The 21,844-nt window shown below is 32.6% G+C and overlaps 1 protein-coding gene, 3 long non-coding RNA genes and 1 pseudogene across 5 annotated transcripts; 4 read left to right on the top strand and 1 right to left on the bottom strand.

Moving 5' to 3' along the window:
• Positions 1-8,402: 8,402 nt before the first annotated feature.
• Positions 8,403-9,236, bottom strand: LOC120131569 (annotated as a pseudogene).
• A 1,894-nt stretch (positions 9,237-11,130) lies between these two features.
• Positions 11,131-12,893, top strand: LOC120131454. 2 transcript variants are annotated; one of them, XR_005516923.1, is made up of 4 exons: positions 11,131-11,264; positions 11,651-11,739; positions 11,876-11,972; positions 12,667-12,893. It is a non-coding gene; the product is annotated as an uncharacterized LOC120131454 (long non-coding RNA). The 2 variants fall into 2 exon arrangements; XR_005516922.1 differs by having other exon boundaries at positions 11,637-11,739; positions 12,667-12,892.
• A 3,305-nt stretch (positions 12,894-16,198) lies between these two features.
• Positions 16,199-17,617, top strand: LOC120131854. Its single transcript, XM_039148741.1, has 4 exons — positions 16,199-16,520; positions 16,799-16,890; positions 17,176-17,334; positions 17,542-17,617. The coding sequence occupies exons 1-4, from the start codon at positions 16,467-16,469 to the stop codon at positions 17,615-17,617; spliced, it is 381 nt and encodes a 126-aa protein (XP_039004672.1). The 5' UTR covers positions 16,199-16,466.
• A 563-nt stretch (positions 17,618-18,180) lies between these two features.
• Positions 18,181-18,986, top strand: LOC120131664. Its single transcript, XR_005516940.1, has 3 exons — positions 18,181-18,268; positions 18,464-18,683; positions 18,777-18,986. It is a non-coding gene; the product is annotated as an uncharacterized LOC120131664 (long non-coding RNA).
• Positions 18,987-19,001: 15 nt separating this feature from the next.
• LOC120131663 lies at positions 19,002-20,691 on the top strand. The gene is made up of 4 exons (XR_005516939.1): positions 19,002-19,083; positions 19,935-20,062; positions 20,152-20,322; positions 20,639-20,691. It is a non-coding gene; the product is annotated as an uncharacterized LOC120131663 (long non-coding RNA).
• The last annotated feature ends 1,153 nt before the right edge of the window (positions 20,692-21,844 follow it).

Raw genomic sequence — 21,844 nt, 5'->3', positions numbered from 1 at the left:
ATTTAGTTTTAGAGGAAGGTAAAAATAAATTAGAATTGATAAAAAAAATATTTTCAAACTTTATTTCTTCCTATCTACGGCAAAGTTCAAGATCCTTGTAAAAATCATAAGTAAATTTAGTTTTAATAAACTCATCAATTAAAGGATCAACAATATCGACAGAAATAACTTTTTCAACTTGATATGGGTATTTTAGCCTTATAAACGTCAAATTCAATGATCTTACCATCAAATTTTATCGCCAATATAATGCTTCTTACATTAATTTTTGTATGTGGGGTGCTTAGGAAAGGTCAGCCCAAAAGTACTAAGAACGAGTATTCATCCTATCGTTTTTTATGTCGATGACATAGAAATCAGCAGGAAAAATGAGAACATCAATCTTCACTAAGACATTTTCGAGCACTCTCTCTGGGTAGATAACAAAATGATTCGCTAACTATATTACCACTATTGTTTCCTTTAATGACTCGTTAGTAATCATTTTATAAATGAAAAATGGCATTTTGTTAATTAAATCTCCTAAATCGTACTTTGCATGCTTAATTAAAACATTATATATTTTGCAAGGTATAACGAACATACATTAATCTTTCATCTTCGATGGAAGTTTTCGGGTCAAAACCGCATAAACATTTTCTCTCAGATTTACCTTTTCGTGATCAATAAGCCTCCTCGTTGTGGTACAAAGTTCTTTAAAAAACTGGGCATACCTCGAGACTTGTCAGATTACTTCAAGAAGAGGTACGTTAACTTGTACTTTCTGGAACACTTATATAATTTCTTTTACCTCAGCCTTTTTTCACACCTCATCGATCTTGAGGGGAAGGGTGGCGCGATATCATGGGAAAGAGAGGAAAGATGAGGAGTAGGTGATGAAGATGTACCTTAAATATCATAATGTGGCATTTCGTTCTATTTTGGATTGTGAGGTATTCTCCTCTTGGTTTTTAGGTGCAATAACAGCTCCACTTCGAAGGGTAATAGCACTAACATTATCTCTCGGATTTAACTCCATTTGAGAAGGTAGTATACTCTGCGACTCTAATCTCCCCACGGTTTGAGCCAGTTGGTTCACTTGATTATCCAACTCTTGCAAATGTACTTCAATATGACTTTGGATTTCTCTTACGAAGTAACCAGCTTCTCTTGGGAATTGACCAGTTTATCCTAGAAAATTGCCAACTTCTCCATCATCACTTCCAATGATGTCTTTTGCGTTTGTTGTTGTAGAGGTGGCCTTGGTTGATATGTCAGCTTTAGATTCTATGCATAACTGAAATTATGATGGTCTCGCCACCCAAGATTGTATATGTTTCCATACGGATTGTACGGTCTTTGGGAAGGTTCTAGAAAGTTCCATACGGTGTTGACTTCTACGTTACCTCTTTCTTGAAATATTGGACAACAATCCGTCGGATGATCCGATATGTGCATATCCCACAGGCTCTTGTCACTCCAGATTTCCCTGCAACAGTGAATTAACCACTTAACTATTTATTTTCAATGGAAAATGTACTTATCTCGTGAACCCGTCGCTGGGTTCACTTGAAAATTGTTGAGCATTGGTTGCCATTGTCGAAATTAATTCCCTTGCGTTGTTGGAGTCATGTTTACAAGAGCTCCTCCGCTAGCAGTATCGTTCATCTTCATTTCCATGGAAAGAATAACTTTTAAAATATTGAGAAACATTTGCTCGGTTAATCCATGTTGCGGAAAACTTGCACAAAGCTTCTTAAAGCGCTCCCAGAAGTTAAAACATATTTTCTTTGTGTTTTTTCGGATTGATAGGATGTTCCTTCGTAACTCGCTTACTTTGGCATTTGAAAAGTACCTATCAAAAAAAATTGACTCTTGTCAGCCTATGAATTATTAAATTTGGAAGTAAGTATAAAGGGAAAGCTCTAAGTTTTATTTGGTTTTCGGAAATTCCTTAGTTTTATGCTAGAGCAAACCATTTGGGATCTGGCGTAGCTAGCTCCCGGATCGTTGTTTCTTCTGCCATTGGGATTTAATTTTCGTAATTTGTCTCGGTATATGTTCAACTTCAGAATCTGTCTCTAGATCTAGATCTGTTCCTGAACTCTGCTCTTGTTCTTCTTGTCTTTTTCTTTTCTCTTGAAGCGTTTATGCGTGGATTCTTCGGGCTCGTGCTTCGATCTCTGGGTCAAAATCTACTAATTCTCTCGGGTTTCCTGGTCATAAATTAAAAACAAAGAAATAGATCAGTAACTTGTTGTTAATCTTCATCAAACGGTGCCACTTTGACATGCGTCTTTATTCGAGTCAAAATAATCCATTTCTTATCAACGGTGCCACTTTGACATGTGTTATTATTCGCGTCAAAATAATCTATTTCTTCTCAAATAATATTTAAAGAAAATTAAACGTAATAAAGGAGAAGTAAGGGTCGATCCCACAGAGACAAAGAAACTATATTTATGTTTTATTTAATCTCTGAGCCAAGAAGTGGATGGAGTAATTTTTAAGTGATGATGGGGGGTTTGTTGGTGATGTGAGTAAAATAAAATAAAAACAAGAAGATAAGAAGATTAAAAAGTAAAGAAGATTAAGAAGAAGATCTAAAAGAGTAAATTCAATATGGTAAAATCAGCCTTGGGTTGTTGCTTTAACTCAGTTTCCTCGGATCATCGAAAGTGGTTTTTACTTCAGGATTCACGTCGGCTACTTGTCTACAAGGATTTGTGATTATGCTTTGTATACCAAATACCAAGTGCAACCTTTGATTCTAGCTTTGGAAATTAATTTAATCGACATCAATTGTGGTAAACCAAGAATCAATTAAGTTTGTAAAAGACCGACTCAATTATGTTGTTTCAATAATATATTTCGATCTCAATTCCCTCTTAGCAAACAATTTTGCTAATGTGTTCCCAGGAAGTCGAATGTGCTTTCAATAAGTCGATCCTCCCTCCCACACGTTTAATCGCAACATCCTGACCAACGTAAATCTTTGGTTTCGAAATCGTTTTGATTTTTGAAAATAAGCGCAAGAAATTGAGAGATTTCCAAAGTTATTCAAGTACTTTTTTAATTCTCATGTTAGAATTGAGTCATTGCTTTAGCCCTTTGAAAAAAAATTAGCTAAGCATGATAAAGTCGTACTTAGCATTTTTCAAAATAAACTTTAAAAGATAACAAAGTAAAAACTAAAGAGAAATTTTATAAAAGCTTAAAAAGAAAAATAAAGAATATTGATTCGATAATTCGATCAATCGAAGGATGAATGAATTAGGCTTACTCCAAGAGGGTATTTATAGCCTTCTAAAAACCCTAAAAAATAGGCTAGAAAATAAAAGATAATTGTTTAACTTAAATCCTAAAAAAATAATTCCTAAACTTGAATTTACCAAGCAATCCATCCATCTTCTAGAATTGCTAACTAGATGCTACTGACGAATTGCCACGTCAGTATTTCATGCTTAAATTAATGCTCACTATTTCAGTCTTTCTAGAACAAAAACTACAGTTTTCATGCTTTTTAAGTATATTTTCCAGAAGTCATTACCATTCACAGAAATTATGCAAAAAGCCCAAATCAACAATAATAATGAACAAACGATGAATATTTAATCATAAATGTAGTACAAAATAAACATTAATCAAACACTTTATAATTATTTATAGGGAATTTCATTTTTTTTGTATTCAATGCCGTAGATACTTGATTATATTATTTCCAAAATCTTTGACAAAATTATTTTCATTACCTAAAGAAAGAATTTCTACCATAGCATTAATTACTTTATTCACACTTGTTAACGATATAGAAAATTAACGATCTAGACAAGTGCCGGCAGCTCACTATTATAAATGACGTGTAAGGTGACGAGTCAATGAATACGTATTACTAGTAATCAAGTCAAATCATAAGAAAAAAAATAATGTTAATTTGATGGAGTAAACTAGTTAAAGGAATTGTTTCTATAATAATTATTATTTTTGTCATCAAGTTTCAAAATTTTGCTTTATTAATTTGGATCGATTGGATCATACACCTGACTTTAGTAGGTAAATCTTTCACCAATGATTTTTTGAATACACAAGGACTTGAACTCGAAACCTTATTTAAGAAATATTAAATTACTTACTATTTGAACCAACTCCGTTGGTTCTATAGTTAATTTTATAGTGTTTAATTTAAATTAATAAATTGAATACTATATAAGTTAAAAATCATATCATTTTAAAATTCTAGCTTTTAGAATATCATTTTTATGATTTACGTTGATATTTTATGTAATAATTATATGATTTTTTAATTTATATTAATGTTCAAATGATTTTTTAATCTTTATTTTATATAAAAATCTATGATATAAATAAGAACCACTGTTTATTTATGAGATAATAAAATTTCAATTTGATGCGATTGGATTTATTTAAGAGAACAAAATAGTCTAAAAAACTACAGTTTTTAACCGATAGTTTCTAATTGGAATTTTTCCAACCAAATTAGTGGAAGAACATGCAAATATGCTAAAAACAAGAAAATATATAATTTTTGTAATCAACTTGAAATATTTATAGGTTTAATGCAGGTCATAAGGCTATAAATGATGTACAGTCTCCCTCCAAGTATATTTTTTCAATAGTTGCAGTTAATAAATAATCAAAATTGCCTTAAATAAAACAGCAAAGATATGAAGAATCGGCTTGGTCGAAATCAAGATCCCTCCATTAAAAACACTAACAACTTGGATTGATTGATTGATTTATTTATTTATTTTAGTTGTCAAGTCTTCAATTCCTGATTAATTTAGAACGACTCGGGTCGTATATTTGATTTCGGTGGGTGAGGATTTTCTACATACATAAAGACTCGAACTTGAGACATTACTTAAATGATATCAAATTACTTACCACTTGAATCAATCTAGTTTGATGATTTATTTTAAAACATCGAGAGTATAGATAAATATACTTAACTAATCTAATATTTTAATGTGAAGTACTCAACTATGTAAATGCTTTAAAATAATATAAAAGGAACTTCGACACGGCAGAGTTATGATCTACAATTCCTTCTAATATTAAACATTTCCCGCCAAAAGTCAAATAATTTGTTTTATACTAATTGGGTTTTTAATTTGGTTTTATAATTGGGTTATCAAGGAGTGTGATATGTAATCTAATATTATTTTAAGAAGGTGATTTTTTTTAAATCTAATTATTGGAAAATTAGTTGCACAAAGCAAGCTATATCGATAGTAAAAGAATTGTTATTATTATTTGAGGTTTCGAATTCTAACACAAAAAATATTAGAGATATAAACGTTCAATATCAAATAATTTAAAGATATTTTAAATAGATATTATCTTATATTTATAAAATATTAATAAAAAATGTCACGAGAATTAGTTTACCAAATCACAAGGTAAGAAAATTCAGGCCCCAATGAAGTAAACATTCATTGTCACGCATCAATTCTAGATTGACACCTCTCAGAAGTCACCCAAATTTGAGCTAATGGCTCTTGACATTTACACATGATCTAACATAAATCTGTTCTACAAATTTTACGTCTATATGTATGTATGCTATATTTTTTGTGTTAAATTTCTAATTGTAGTAATAAATTTATATGTAAATTATCTTGTGTCATCCATCTATAATAATTTGTTGGAAAATTATATAAATACATTTTATAAAAATTATTCGTGCACGTGAAAAAAGTAATATTAATTAAATGAACAACAAATCTATTTCATTTTCAATCTTCATTACAAATTAGTCTAAATTCAATTAATTAAAGTTTGAAATTTGAAAGAATCCTTAACTCAGACTAATGAAATACATTTAAAAAATTAAAATTTTGAATTATATTAAAAAAAAACTGATTCTGTACACATGTAATAAGTTTATTTTTACTTAAAATCCCACAGTCTAGAAGCAGAAGTTACTATTTAGAAATAAGTAGTCTGCGCGTAAATCATTCGATCATCTTCAATTACTTAATTAATTTAATTTATTTTTTTTAAAATTGCATCGAGTAAATTTAAAGTTACTCTCTTATAAGTTTTTTTTAATTATGTTAAAGTGATTACAAATATATATTCTAAATACTCTCAATCACTTGATAATAAATCTCTCAATCACCCGACTACAGACGTTGATGTTTGAATAGGTGATTTTAAAAATAACAACGATTCATTTAACTACTTAGATAAGTTGATTCATGCTACTTCCTTGTAAGTTACTAATTGCATATTGGTTTGTTTTATGAAATATCACCTAACTACTGTTATCATGCATTGATTAACAATCTTTTCGTACCAAAATGTTAAAATTAATTCTAGAGAAATCAAAGAACCAACATAGAAGCGACGGTGATACATTTTTGGACAATGGGAATCCAAACTCATCCCCAGAAGCAGTCAAGTAGAAAGACAAAACACTCGCGTTGGACGCATCAAGCCGTCATCCAATCAAATGTTTTCTCCTCGTTTCAACATCAATTGTAAAATTGACATTATGTCTTTATTTACCATCAAATTGTCACGTCTTCTTCTTTAAAAGAATATCTCTCCAACGGTACTTCGTCCCCCCCCCCCTTTTACATATAGATGTCATTTCTTCAGTTTATTTTATTTTACCGATTTTCAAATTTCTCAAACGGTACCCTTTTATTTTGTTCCACTGTAAAGCCAACGGCATTTATATAGTATTTGATGACTATTATGTTTGAAGGAATATGTACAAAACATAATACCAACGATTACAAGCAGAATCAATCAACATAACACAGATTATACTATTAAATAAAGGCTTAATACCAAAATAATTGCTCAAACTATAATTAAATTCTCGTATGGGTGCCTAACCTATTTTTTTGACACATTCAGGTGCCTAACGTTACTAATTTTACCCATTTAGGTGTCAAGACCACCAACGACGTTAATTTTTTCGTTAAGTGATACGTGTCATAATTTGGTGATTTTTAAAAAAATATTTTAAATTTTAAAAAAATAAAATTAGATATATTTTTAAAGGAAAACATAAACATTTTGAAATAACCCAAAAACATTGAAAACTTTTATTTCAACCCCTAAACCCACAACGACCATCGCCCTTTACTGTCGACGAAGCTCCCCTCAACCTCATCTCCCCTCGGCAACCAAAACCCCCATGAAATCGTGGTTGATCGATGACGAATCGACATTTTATACCACATAAACCTATGATGGAAATCATGATCCCACGCGATCTCGACTGCAACTATGACGACATATGACTATGTGGATCAAGGACAAAGGCATGATTTTAAGTTGAGGGGTGAATTTGAACTTATAAAATTTTAAGGGGCGAAAATATATTTTCAACAGAAAATACATAGAAAAAAATCTAAAAATATAATAATTTTAGATTTTAGGGGGTGACCACTCCCCCAGGTCCATCCTTGATGTGGATGGCAGGGATTACGTCGACGACGGTGGTCGGGCTGAAAGGGTAGGTTAAAGATAAGATTTGAGGATTTTAGGTAATTGGGTTTTTTTTATAATTCAAGAGAAATTAATTTTTTTTTATAAATATAATAATAGATTTAAAAAAAAAATCAAAATCACCATATTGTGACACGAGTCACTTAACGGGGAAAATTAACGCCGTTGACAGCCTGAACACTTTAGACACCTGAATGAATCAAAAAATAGTTTGGACACATATTCAAAAATTTAAGTATAGTTTGGGCACTTATTTTGATCGTAACTCTTAAATAAATAAGATTCATATATGAAAAAAAAATAAGTTATACATAGAATTCGACATAGGTAATTCAACCTTTATCACTATAAGTCTAAAGCTTAATTTAATTAATTTATACAATTATCTAAAAGAGGTGCCACTTTTAAGATTTAAATTTGAAAGTCCAGATATTCAATTTTTCAATATCGTCCAAACTATGCGGTACTTTCTAAGAAAAAGTTAAAAATATCTATCTATATTCATTAATACATTGATTAGGTTCTGAAATTAGAATAAAAAATGACCAGAGAAGAAGAAAATGCCCACGAATCAAAGGGTATATTCAACAATTTAAGATCGTTAGAAACAGAGATCTAATTATTTTTTTTATTAAAACTAAAATCTTAGTTAGAATGACAGTAAATCATATTGGCATTGACCTTTCGTGTTAATGCTCTGCTAGTCTTATTAATTGGAAACCATATATATTTAAAACTTGAATTTGTGAGTATTGAATTTAATTACTGAAACTAAAAGAAAAATGAATAGCTTATCTTGAAATAAAAGTCGATAGAAGAAAAGGAAAACCTATGTTGCAAAACACTAATAATTCGCAAGACAACATTGATAAAACAAAATTAAGCGGTAAAAGTTAACAACCATTAATTGTTATTCATAAACTATGACTTGTATGGTTTCTTGTATTACAAAAATTATGGAAAGTGATAAGAGGCCCGATAGCAAAAAGATAGGCAAACAAATCGAATAATTCACCTTACAGAATTACAGTAACCCTAATAAAGGAAAGCAGTGGAAAAGGTCGGAAATTATCCCCACAGCCACAGTGAACTAGTTCCAAAGCTGCCAGCTGTTAAATTCTCTGTAACCAATGGCTGATCAGAGAATCCTCCATAGAAATCTACTGGTGGATACACCCACCCATCGACCGAGTCAAGGAGTATAAACTCGTTCCGCGAGTCGAAATTCTCGTCTATGTTGGGTAACTGAATGATTTCACTCAGCTCCTGGGGTTCTTCCGAGGCACTGGATTCAGACGGAGATGAAGATTCGGATACCAAACGACGACGAAGAAGAAGAAGACAGGGTGTTGAAGTTGACCATTGAAGCAGCTTTAGCAGCGGCGGTTTGGATGTCACGGCAGTAATGAAATCGGTCGAGGAAGCGAGTCCGCAAGCTCAGGGAAGTTGAGAATGGCGGAGTCACCTTTGATGCTCAAAGCAGCAACATCGTGAGCACGAGCTGCCATTTCTGCGGTTAGGAAAGTTCCGAGCCAAATGCGAGATTTCTTGCGGGGTTCTCGGATTTCAGACACCCATTTGCCCCAACTCCTCATTCTCACTCCCCTGTAAACTGGGGATTTGCCTTGGTCCCTAGGTCTTTTAGCTTTGCTGCGAGTTTCTGAAGAAGACGTAGGGGATGAGTTTGAGCTACAACTCTCAGCTTCTGATGATGAAGAATGATTTGGTTTTTTCATTTGTTTTTTCGAGGAGACTGACCCAAACTTCCAAGAATCTCAAAAGCATACCATTAAATGCTAGAGAAATGTGAGAGAATTACAATGAATATATAGAGAAAATGGTGATGAGAAGACGCTCCCTTCCAAATTCCAACTCTACCCTTAACCAACTATTTTGAAAAAATAAAAATAGAATATTTTACTATATAATAAATGAATAATATCATTATATTTGGTGTTGAACCAAGGGAAGAACGGGCCAGCTCTCTCTCGCCTACTAAACTCAGCAACGGATGAAAGGGGGTGGATACTACACGTTTATACAAATCCAAGCGTCCCTGCTGCAACGTTACAATTACAAACGGCGTAGTTTGTCTCATAAAAACCTTTTGGGTTCGCCACTTTATGTCTTTAGTAGCCTCTTTACTTACATTTCATTCAAAACCACGTCACCATCACCCCCCCCCCTTGCTTTGTTCATTGCGGATATACATTTTGAATTCTTGTTGTGGACAATGATAAAAATAGATTATATTTTCATTTTTAAAAAAGTAATCGAAATTAAACTTGTCATGCAATATCATTTACCCCAGAAGTTTCCTCATGCATCACAACTCAGAGATTTCGTTTCTGGTAATGGACCCTTTCACTGATTTGATCGGGTCTATTTCCACATCCAAGATATTTTTGCCTCTATGAAATTGTTTTCATTTATATATTAATATGGTCAGAAAACATATTTAAATAGTAAGATGAAAAAAAAACGTAAACAAGTTTAAATACAATTATAAAAAGAAACAAATTCAAAGGTTAAAATAGAAATTATCCTTTTAAAACGCTAGCTTTTTAAATCATTGCTGAATTTAGGTTCGACTTCGACTAGCTAACAATTTTTTTGGGGCAGCCCCACAAACTTCTGTGTGTTGGCAGACCTGGTTTTTTTATTCTGATATGTCATCAAATCAAATGATGAAAAAGAACAAAACCAATATTTTATCTACATCTGCACAATGCAATATAATAATAATATGAAAAGAAATACAAATCGGTTTCTTGTAGTTTTGTTTATATGACTTTCGTATTACACAGTTAAAACTATTTGGATCGATGTTGATTTAACAGCTGCAGGATTGAAAAAAAGCAGAGATAATATTAGTATTTTTTTACTCGGAAATAATAACACCTAAAATTATTGGTTTAATTTTTTTTTTAAAAATAGTCTTAATGAAATTCGGGCAGGTAAGGCTTTAGACCGAGTCCAAATATTTTAACCTATTTGCTTACACATGGTTCATGAATCAGAGTTGTAACTTTTAGACAAATCTATAAAACAGAAATAAAAGATTAAAAATCTTTATCCCAAGTTTTATAACTTACGGATAAATTTAATAAAAACGATTTTCAAAATTTTAGTTCAAAAGTAATAACCATGAGATGGACTTTTTTTTATGAAAATTTTAAAATTTAATATCAATGTATAAAATACAAACTCTAATATATCATAAAAATTTATAAAGTTTGTCTTGGAGTGAAGTAAACATCTTTGCCACAACTTGTAATATATTATTAATCCCTAACAAACAATTTGAGGTATAATGGATTAGGTAGTAATAGGATTTACATGAATTAAATATTATGTCGTTGATCTCATTCTTTTGGTTGCTTATTAAGATATTGATCATAGAAATGAAATCTTAATTCTCCTCCTTTAGTTATGTTACTTTATTTATTTTTATTTGTGAATTACGACTGTTTTCTAATTATCTGTATTAATGACTTAATTGAAACTTCAAAAAATTAATCAGTATAAATCACAGAAACAATAAAATACACTCTAAAACTCAATATCTGGGCCTTTCTTTTTTGGGAGGAAGAGTGCTCAATATTTCCAGATGTTAGTAATGGGCCTGTTTGGTAGGCCTGAGACTCAGCTAGATTCTTCCGGGAATCTCATTTCTCGAATCTGAAAGTTCCCCCAATTCTAAAACCCGATTCTATTGGGAGATTTGCAAGTTAGCGGGCACTGGAGGAGCTGAAAACGGAGGCAAGCTAGTGATCAAACACACGGTGAAAGGAGTGCAGGTAATTCAATAACATGGAAGTTAGCTTCCTTTATGTTTTCTTCTTTTGAGATAATTTTGTTTCTTTGATAATTAATCTCTTCAAAATTTCAGCTTGCCATAAAGTTGTCGTGTTCCTATGCTATTAGTAGTTTTCAATACCCGTCCTTTTGAAGTCCAGAAAAGAAACCATTTCGTCGCCGGTTATATCGAGTCCTTTGTTTTCTTAAAGTACTTGCATGTTTTCTGGCCTACTTTTAAATTGCTGGTTAGCTGTTCGATAAAAGTTCTCTGAAGATTCTAGTTCTGTAGTTTCCCAAATTGTATAGCCCCTTTTAAATAGAATCAGGTAATCCACTTCTTTAGTTCTTCTTAGTGATTGTGATTTGTGAAGTGGTTTTGGAGTAGGAGGTGCATTTGGTGGGAATAGAGGGCTAAGACCAGTCCCACCTGAGAAAGGCATCTTTCCTTTGGACCATTTGCATGAATGTGACTCGGTGAGCAATCTTGCTTTTGATTCTTGAGGATCTTTAAAAACACTATTTTGTTGAAACAAGATTTTGAATTTGAGCTTTTGAATGGGATGTCTCATTTCTATATTTAACTCTAATGTCACCAACTTTATTTTTGTAGGAGAAGAAAGAGTACCTCAATTACCTTAAAACTTCTGGCCATAAATCCGAAAAATGTAGACCATGCTCCAAGAAATACCCGCAGTGTCGAATGGAACGTGAGCCTTATTTTTCTCTTGTTGCCACCTTTTTTACTTATGTATGATTTTTTCCCTCTTCATTTTTTTAATGACGTTTTCCCCCAGCGTATTGTTATTTTTTTTTTCTAAAATGTTTGATCTATTTGCTCAGAACCTTAGAGTTCTTGTTCAATTTGATGAGTTGCAGTATGCGGTTCCAGTCCCTGTTTCTGCTAAATATGTCATATTTTATGCTTTCAAACCCAAACATGATCGGATTTAGGAACCTGATTGTTGCAAAAAAGTCCCCCTTGAATGTTTTGAACAGAAATTTGTAAAGATATTTCCTTACTACTCAAGTATCATAGTGGATGAAATTAGTTGTCAACGACACATAGGTGAGATGACAAGGATTTCTCCTATTGTCCTACCATACCAGTGGTTGAGAGTTCAATCCTTGTTTTGGGTATGGAGCAACTTTAAAATTTGTGGTCAGTGTTTACGCCTTTGGCCTATAGAACTTGGAGGATTAGTCATTGGCCTCGCGTCAATGAACACCTTGGGAAGAAAAATAGTTGTCGACGGCTAATCCACGCCCTTGGCTTTGAATTTTTCAGTTTGTAAAATAAAATTCATCTAAGAAGCAAGAAGGAATATGTATGTGTGTATAATATCTATCTATAATAAGGAATAATGATGAGTTTAAATGGAGAATGGTGGTTCTTTTTTACAGTAACTTGATGGCAAAACAGGACTCGGCGTAACTTGGATTTCCGAAGCCGTCGGAGATGGAAGCTTCTATCGGAAATGAATTACCACAAAATTGATGGATTTGATGCTCCTTTTGCCAATCATCTCGACTTTTTCCCCTCTTCTGAACGGTATTCATAGGAATATTCCTTGTTTAAGTGCGCATATTCCTCCTCCAAGAATATATTTATTTCAACGAAGATTATATGTTAAAGTATTTATTTATATACCATGTAATAGTTTTAAACATATATATCGGTGAATATGGTTGATTCTAGCAAGTTAGTATTAATTTATTTTGTTGTTGATAAATTTAGAGTGTATGTAAGGTATTATATGTTCGAAAACTCTCAATCATTTGACAATGAACGCTCATACTCTTAGTATATGTGATGCTTGAACTTAAAACTTCATATGATAATAATAAGCCGCTTAACCACTGAGATCTTTTGATTCGTGCAATTTAATATTAATTTTAGATACAACAGATCAATAAAAATAATCGAACAAATCATTTATATACGATTGAATGAAGTTTGAAACTAAATTAACTTAAATAAATAAAATATAATCGATTTCATTCTCTTTTAATTTTTATTATTTTTCTCAGGCTTATGTTAATCTTATCTATTTTGGATTCAATGAGTTCAATTAATCTAGTATTTTGGATCTAAGTTAAAAGAGACTGATAATAAATTTATTGAGTTTGCATTTTTTTTTATATTTGAATCGTTTCAAGATTAAATGATGTTAAAATTTTACAATTAAATAAATTTTAAATAAGCTCAAAATCAAACATTCGCAGTAATGTTTCAATTTTAAATTCATTTGGTCTCTTTTTCCATAACACAAACCTATGAATTTCGGGGATGACACTGCTTCCTATGTTTCAGTACCGGATATGACCTCGACACGAAGACAGCACAGGTACTTACCGGGGACATGCCACGTGGCTAGATGTTGTTGAACAAATTTGGTGACGTTTCGATGTTTACCCGAGGACGTTCTGGGGACGACATGTGACTATCACATGCGTCCTTAGACGGTCGAATCGACCCACAACGGTGGAGAATGAGAGCTAAAGCTCGCGGGTTTCGTATCAACACGACCCATGTCGATGGCGAGGATTGAGATCACAACATGAAGGCTTTTGGAAGATGATCGACGACCTAAGGATGGTGGCGACACGACGAGATATAGGTTTACGAGATGACCGACGAGGATCTATGAATCATCGAAGGAAAAGAAATAGGGAGGCGCGACTAAACGTTAAAACAGAGCGAGATTTTTTATTATAATAAAAATAGTATAACCTCATAGTTAGTCCTCAAATATTTTAGGGTTTACAAAACATGTTACATGCTTTACAATAATTACAATTTGGTCACATAAATAATTTAGAATTTAGGCCAAAATTCTCAAATCTTAGGGTTTCAAATTTTCTATGAGGTATTGACTTTATGAATTTTATTTTCTAATATTTACTTATGGATTTTATTTTATAATTTCTATTTAATATTAACTTTATCTATGATTTTAATATTTATTTATAATTAAATTTTTATTATATGTCGTACCCTTATCGTTCTTATACCCTGTAATTTTAAGAATTGATGTTTCCCGTCTCCGTATCAGTGCAACATAGAAGCAAACTTTAATAAAATTTAGGGTAAATTATACTAGTTACCACCCAACTATATCCCCTTTTAATTTTGACCATCATTTTCGAATTTTTGTCAATCATGTCACTCAACTATTTAAATTATTCAATCAGACTACTTTCCGTTAACAGTTATCGGAAGTGCTGATGTGTCAGTTAAAAAATTTGTATAATTACACATTTAGTCCTCATTACTTATATATTCTATCAAATTAGTCATACTTTTAAATTAATTAAATAAATTTAATCCTCCAATTATATGAAGGCACATGTCACAACATTATTGGAGAGCTTTTTCTTAATTTAATTTATATTTAATTTAAAATTATGCTGATAAGGGGATTCAATCCAAGCTCTCCAAGGAATTAAGCATCTCTCTCAACCACTATGCCAACAACTATGTTTGATAAGTTTTCCACCACATTACTTATTTATCTTACATTATAAGGAATTCCACCACATTACTTATTTAACTTACATTATAAGGAATGCCAAAGAAAACGAAAAACAAAAGTAACAATAAAACAAATCTAACATTAACCTATTACGAAATATAGAAAAAACATTATTAATTAATTAAAAATATTAAATTTATTTTTATTTTTGATCTTATTTTAACTACATTGTTAAATATATATAATATTTATTTAATTATTACTTATTTAACTACATGTTATATATATTTAAAAATATAGTTAAAATAAGATTTAAAATAATTCTTGATATTAAATAATATATACTGTGAAAAGTTAGCCAAAAAATGCTTTTGGCGCAGTGGTAGGGTTGATGCTTAACTCCTCATAGGCCTAAGATCAAATCTTGCTAGTAGCACCTTTTCAATTTAATTTAGTTTTATTTCATTAGATTGTGACAAGTATTATTGGTGATATATAATTGGAGGATTAAATTTATTTAATTAATTTTAGATTATGATTAATTTTATAAGATGCATAAGTAATGATGACTAAATATGTAATTATGTCATCATATGTCACCGTTAATGATTAATAGATTAATTGAATATATTTAAATAGTTCAATTGACAAAAATTTAATAATAATTGTCAAAAATAAAAAGAGACTATAATTGAGTGTTTGTTGATATAATTTATTTAAAAAGAAAGAAAAAAAAAACCGGCTGGCGGGAGACAAAACCTAAGACAGGCAACAAAACATTTTACCCGTAATTACAAAAATAAAAATAAAAAACTCAATTTTTAAACTCTCTACCTACTTGCCTCGATGGCTTCGCTCCTTCTTCTTTTGCTTCTTCCATGGCGTACCATTTGTTTCTGCAGCTGCCGCATTTATCCTTCTACACGTAAGTTGTACTTTTAAGCTCCCCTATTTACTTCGACAATGGTATTTACTCCTTGAAATTATGACCTTCTCTCAATGGATCGAAAGAAAAAATATTTGATTTTTGTCGCCTTTGCCTGCATCAAATTTATGGTAATCTTCTTTTTTATTGCATATGCTATTTACATTTAACTGATTCAAAGTATACATTTTTTTTTTATTGTTTTTGGGTATGTGACGTTGGTTGACTTTCTTCTTTCTTGTATATTGTCTTGATTAGAACTTACAGGCCGATTGTGTACTGTCAATTACTCGGTTGATTCATGTAATTTTCTTTTTAGAAAACAAAAATTCTTTAAAACCAAAAGGCTAAATGAATCAAAACGGAAGATGGGAAGCAATGTAATATTAATGAATTTGTTGTTAGTTTGAGGAGTTGAACATATTTATCTGTCACAGACAAACTTTTAAACCCTCTAATGTATGGAATTGGAAGCCTAGTTCAAGTGCATTACACTGTTCAATGTTCCACCGAAGGGTGCTAGGGAATCATTTCACAGCAAATACGAGCAATTTACTTGGATTACTGTTTGCTGGTTACACTTCTTCAAAGGGTACATTTCGAAGTGCATTCTCGTCAGTGCCTTCTTCCCCCCTTGTGATCCCTCTGATACTGGCAGTGAGGCTGTTTTACATGAGGCTGATTCTCCTGCAATCGAATTCAATCTGGTGAATTGTCTTGTTTGGGTATCACATGAAGCTGCCAGAAGCTTTTCCCTTGCAGTTGAGTCACTTGAGTTGGATGGAAGCTGTGCTGAGATTGCAATGGCTTGGAATGGAAAGGACGTGCATCAATGGCATAAATGTATTGCTCATCGGGTAAATGCTCAACAGCCCTAAATAAATAAAAACTAATATGAACCTTTACAATTTTGTTAAAAATAGTCTAGAAATAGTATATTAGAATTGAAATTCATGTTGTTGGCAACTACTTATAGACAGGTTAACCATATGCTGCAAAACTTTAGTGTTCTGTTTGATGCTTGTGCCTTGAACAACACAGATACTTTTGTTGAAATGAGATATGACATTGTTTTGTGAATTATTAAAGGAAATGAGATACTGGAAAAAAATCGTTGACTAATGTGATTCTTCAGGTAGCTGTTTATGCTATGTTGAAAACGATAATCGAAGTGGAGATATTGCTCTCTCAAGAAAGTCATAACAATCCATCCCCAGTTAGAAAGATGTAAGTTTTTGTAGTAGTTCTTTTAGTCTATAATCTATATTATTAGTATTATCATAGTAAATGATATTAAGAGATCTAAAACTTCAAAATGAACTCTTTTTGTTTTAAAAACTTTCATACTGTTAAATCAAACTCAGATAGTGTTTATGCTAATGCCCGCAGAAAACATCCAAAGAAACTCTATGTTTCTCAGACTCTGGCCAAGTCTACTCTTTCTCTCCTTAATTATGCCTGGTGATAGTGGTGTTTAGCAGCTCTAATGTTTTGTTTTGCCATTTGCTTCAGCTTTACCACAGAGACAGGTTCGTTAGAGGAGTTCATTGAAAGTCGGTTGAAACTGAGACATCCGGAATTGGTACAATGGTTCAGAGTGGTAGAACTTCCAAGGATGACAGGATTTTTCATTCCATTGTTAAAGAAGTGGTCTATGGAGCATGCGGGAAGGTTTGCTCAAAATACTCCTTTGTTTTCAACCAAAAATATTTTTTCTTCTTTATAGGATTATTGACACCGTCCTTCATAATTCCGTCCTTCTGGTAAATGTGAAACAGCTTCATATGTTTATTTTTCCCACATCCTATAATTTCATCTTGAATAAATTCATTGATTATTCTGCAACCTGTGGCTTAACCTAAACACAAGAATATTCAGTGGTGTTGCAGGGATTATTATGGCTATTAGCTGCTGTGCTGCAGTAGAGCAATTGTGTTCTGAACATATCTCCTGAGTCTTGTCCCTTGTCTAAAATATCAGTTGGCGATGTTATAGTGGAGCTTATGGATCTTTCACATGGTATTATTTCGGTCAACAAATTACACAAGTTAGCAACTGAGGCAGGATTTGAAGCTCATTTCCTGTTACATTTTGGTGCGAAGGTTCGGTCTAGCAAGAAAAGTGACGAGATAGAATTTTGGATAGGGTTGGCTCAGAGGAAACTCTCAGTAACTTTCACCATACAAACCATGATTCCAGGCAAATCGGCATTTAACAGCAAGGTTCTTCTCATGATTCCCAAATATTTTAGTACTTATAGCTTGTCCTTTTAGAACACATTGTGGACGGTTTAAGTTGTAAACATTTGGTTTTAATATTTTAATAGGTTCAAGCAGATAGCTTGGCTACATTGGGACTTTTTGCTTATCTAGGGAGGAAGACTAGATTGTTTTTTTCACGATTGCGTATAAATGATCTTAATGAGCTGGTGAAGGACTTCCTGACGTAAAATGTGTCTTGATTTCGTTGACTCCCGATTACTGCAATTCGTCATTGAAATATGCTATAAGAGTTGTACTGATTTGGGTGCAGCTACTTGGAGTGCGGCAGCCTTTTCATTTACACGGAGTTCTCTTCCATGTCACTTTACCAATTCTTCATGGAGGTTAGCTTCATATGCCCTCTGTTGGAAATGCCTAACACTATCCGTTTCATTTCCACTAAGTTTGGCACGAGTTCATGTATTTTATTCTTAACCTCTGTTCCTGGCTTAAAATATCACATTGAACTTTGAGAGTCGATCTCTAAACAACGTTTTCCAGACACTAACTAATTTAAATGCTAAAAAATATACATACAGGTAGTAACTGATGAAATTGGATGGCTTGATTTTTATGGAAATTGTTCTTTCACTAGCAATTACGAAAGAAGGTCCAAGCAGCATGCGATTCAAGCAGAGAAAGAAATCATACTGTCAAATGTTTTTACTGTTTGCTATGATGTTTTTTCTGGGTTTGCGCACTTCAGCCGCTTGGCTCAGCACCCTTATATTCTCAATTGTTAGCATTCTTGCTCCAGAGGTAGTCAATAATTTTTCTACCATAATATTTTAACTTATCTGATTATTTTTTTAGTAAATTGGATTTTTAAGATATGTTATCTGAAATTTTCAGCCAAAGGCTGTTATCTTTATGCCTGGAAGATTACTGGGCTGCTTATGATAGATTGGGGTAAGTTGGTTGTTTCATATGGCATTTCCATGGTGTTTTCCGCAGTAGAACGAGCTTTGCACTAAAGAGTACATTATTGAGCTAATATTGAATTATCTAGCAGGGAACTGTTAAAGATTACAGACTCGGGTGCCTCTAAGCATGGACCATCTACCGGAGCTCCGGCACAACCCGGTTTTCAGTGGCGTTAGAAGCACTGGCAGAGGGATCTCAAATTGATGAATTTGGACAGTTTCGTCTGCTGAAAAAGGTACGGATTTCATAGTCAGATATGCGATGCTATGTCATTTCCTTTCACAATAAATTCCATTGGAAAACTTGTAGATTTGAAGAAAAAGAAAATGGTGAAATCTTACATGGCTGTAAGTAGGATAATACAATTCAAGCGGTGTTACTCGACCGAGAATTTAACAATCTCATGAACATAAGACGTCTCTCATATCTGGAAATAATTGAGGAAGATAAAAGACTGACAGACGAAGTGATTAAAGTGCTTCTAATATGTTCTTTGATCAAATAGCAGTCAAGGAAAATGTCTTTAAAAGTTGCAAAGCCATTTGTGTTTTGCATGTCAAAGCTGCAATAGTATTGTGGGAAACAAGACATGATCAGCAATGACAATACCGGATAAGATGAGCAACAGAATTCTGATCAAAGGTGGACAAATGAGATAGATTCCAGTAGGAGCAGGGTTAAGATGATGACAATGCCATAAAGGTACTACAGAAAGTATATGCCATCGAATTTAGGCATAAAAGTAATTCAGACAAGCAATGCGGCAATGCCTAGTCTCAGCTGTCAAGATCTCTTATAGTTTTCCCCAGCATTTGTGCATTCTACCGTACAACCATCTCTAACAAAAAAGAAAAGGGTCACTTACCATGAAACTTCATTTAATAGTGCAAAAACGATATGCAACCCTGAAACCAACAATAGAACAGCAAATTAACATCATTTGGACTCTATTTTGACAGGTAGCATTCCAATATTGTAAAGATCATATGTGAAATGTTGACCGCTTAACCACACATATATTTTACATATATGGACACATGTTACCCCTGTTTTACAGTTTATTTATTTACTTTTTGCTGTTGATAGCTGCAGCACTTCTGTTCAGCCAGCAAAGATACGGTAACCTTTGAGAGGGAACTGACATCCCCAAATCAAATACCCTGCATGAGAGTTTAATTAGAAAATGCTGCACCGAATTGATTTCTTCAAGTTTCGTAGGGCCCAAAACCTTGGTCATGCTGAACAGACTCGCACTAGATCAACATACTTCAAGCATTAATAGTAAAATAACGAAATTGTGCAGGATGTATGGTTGGGAACTCAGTTGCTATTTGTCGACCTCACAGTTTCCCTGGAGCTACTCGCAAAGCAATTGCGAGGGCAGAAGGTAACAGCCAGAGAAAAAAGGAAGTTAAAAAGAACATTGAATGACATTGCTACACTTATTCCTGTTCCAATTCTAATGCTCCTTGCTGTAAGAAGTTTAACTCCTCTCACCAATGCTTTCATCACATTTCACTCAGGATGATTTGCTATGATGAAACCTTATCGTTAAATTCTTTGATTAGGTTTAATTAGAATATAACATCGTAATTCTTTGAGGAATGAACAATCATATGTCATTATCCATTTTTTGAAGCATCTCATTTACATCCTTTCAGTATGCTTAGTTTAGATTCCTAGAATGTAGCATCATCTGCAAAGCAATCCCCCATAAGTGACCCATTATTTGCAGCACCAAAGGCCTTCCATATCTTATATAGTTTTCTTTTACGTATTGAAATGGCCAGGTATCAGCAGTAGGTCATGCAGCAATGCTAGCAACAATCAACAAGTACATACCGTCTTTGGTAAAGAAGCCTCGTTGTTGTCTCCTATTTTTTATTAACCCTTTTTCTTTGTGCTAAATCATAGTTTCATTTACTGCCCCAACTAGATTCCATCACCATACACTTCTGAGCGTTTGGATGTTGCGGAACAACTGAAAAGTACCAAGAAGATGGAAGTTACATCCTGGAGCAACCTTGAAGACTCTACCTCTTAAACACCTTTTTTTTTGTCCGTACGATCTGAAAATAATCATGTTCAGGTCAGAGTAATATTCAGGTGAATCCCCTCCCAACAGCTCTTAAGCCTATATAAACTCAAAATCCCATTCACATTTGATTACTGACATTTGAGCTTACAATTTATAATTTGTACATACCACGCTCAAAAGTGTATATAACTTGTATGTATCAATATTTATAGTATTTGTTTTTTTTTTTTAAAAACCTAGTGTTCAAATATATGTGACTCGCATCAATTTTTAAGTACGTCATGTTAGAGTCTTATGAACAGCCCATAATCTGAACATAACAAGTTTGAAATTAAGCTTTTCCAAATGCCAAGAACAGTGCACGAACCAAACAACTTTAGTGGTAAAAGAGGAGTTGTAATTACTCGAGGTCTCGGATTTAAATAATTGAACGTTCACTGTCAAATAATTGAGAGTTATCTTTAAATATATACTACTCTACACTTCTCTCATATTAATAAAAAAAATGTTATATTCAATCATCTCCAGTTTGTGGTTTTCCGAGGCACATATGATCCAAATACGTAATTGCAGTAATTGTTAATAAGAAGGTTAAATTTAAAATTTAATCATTTACCTTTATTTGCACGAATTTAGTACAATCCACTTTTCGAGTCTAAAAAAATAAAATTCAATTGTTAACATAACTTCAATATTAAATCCAGATCTATTACAATTTTTAATTACAAAACTTTCAAAGTTAGTATTTTCTTTATTTCAAGATGTTAACAATTAGACTTTTGTTAAATCTGTAATTAAAAAAACATCTAAATGTAAATGGGCATAGGATCTTAGAGCACATTTTGACCTAATGATAAAATCAACACTTGAATATAAACAAGAATTCTGGGAAAAAAGAATTCATATCAACTGCGTTCAAATTTTCATTGATAACAAAATGCATATTTATTTGTAATTC

This window comes from Hibiscus syriacus, unplaced genomic scaffold (assembly GCF_006381635.1).
Source record: "Hibiscus syriacus cultivar Baekdansim isolate YM2019G1 unplaced genomic scaffold, ASM638163v2 tig00110556_pilon, whole genome shotgun sequence".
Lineage (NCBI taxonomy): Eukaryota > Viridiplantae > Streptophyta > Magnoliopsida > Malvales > Malvaceae > Hibiscus > Hibiscus syriacus.
The sequence above is the reverse complement of the archived record's forward strand: the minus strand, read 5'-3'. Positions and strand labels throughout refer to the sequence as shown.

Excerpts from the sequence above, each read along its gene's own strand:
- LOC120131854 (XM_039148741.1), top strand. The coding sequence starts at position 16,467 with ATGGCTTGGAATGGAAAGGACGTGCATCAATGGCATAAATGTATTGCT. Across the intron at positions 16,891-17,175 it reads CCATCCCCAGTTAGAAAGAT|CTTTACCACAGAGACAGGTT; the intron begins GTAAGTTTTTGT and ends CATTTGCTTCAG. Across the intron at positions 17,335-17,541 it reads TCTATGGAGCATGCGGGAAG|TGGTGTTGCAGGGATTATTA; the intron begins GTTTGCTCAAAA and ends AAGAATATTCAG.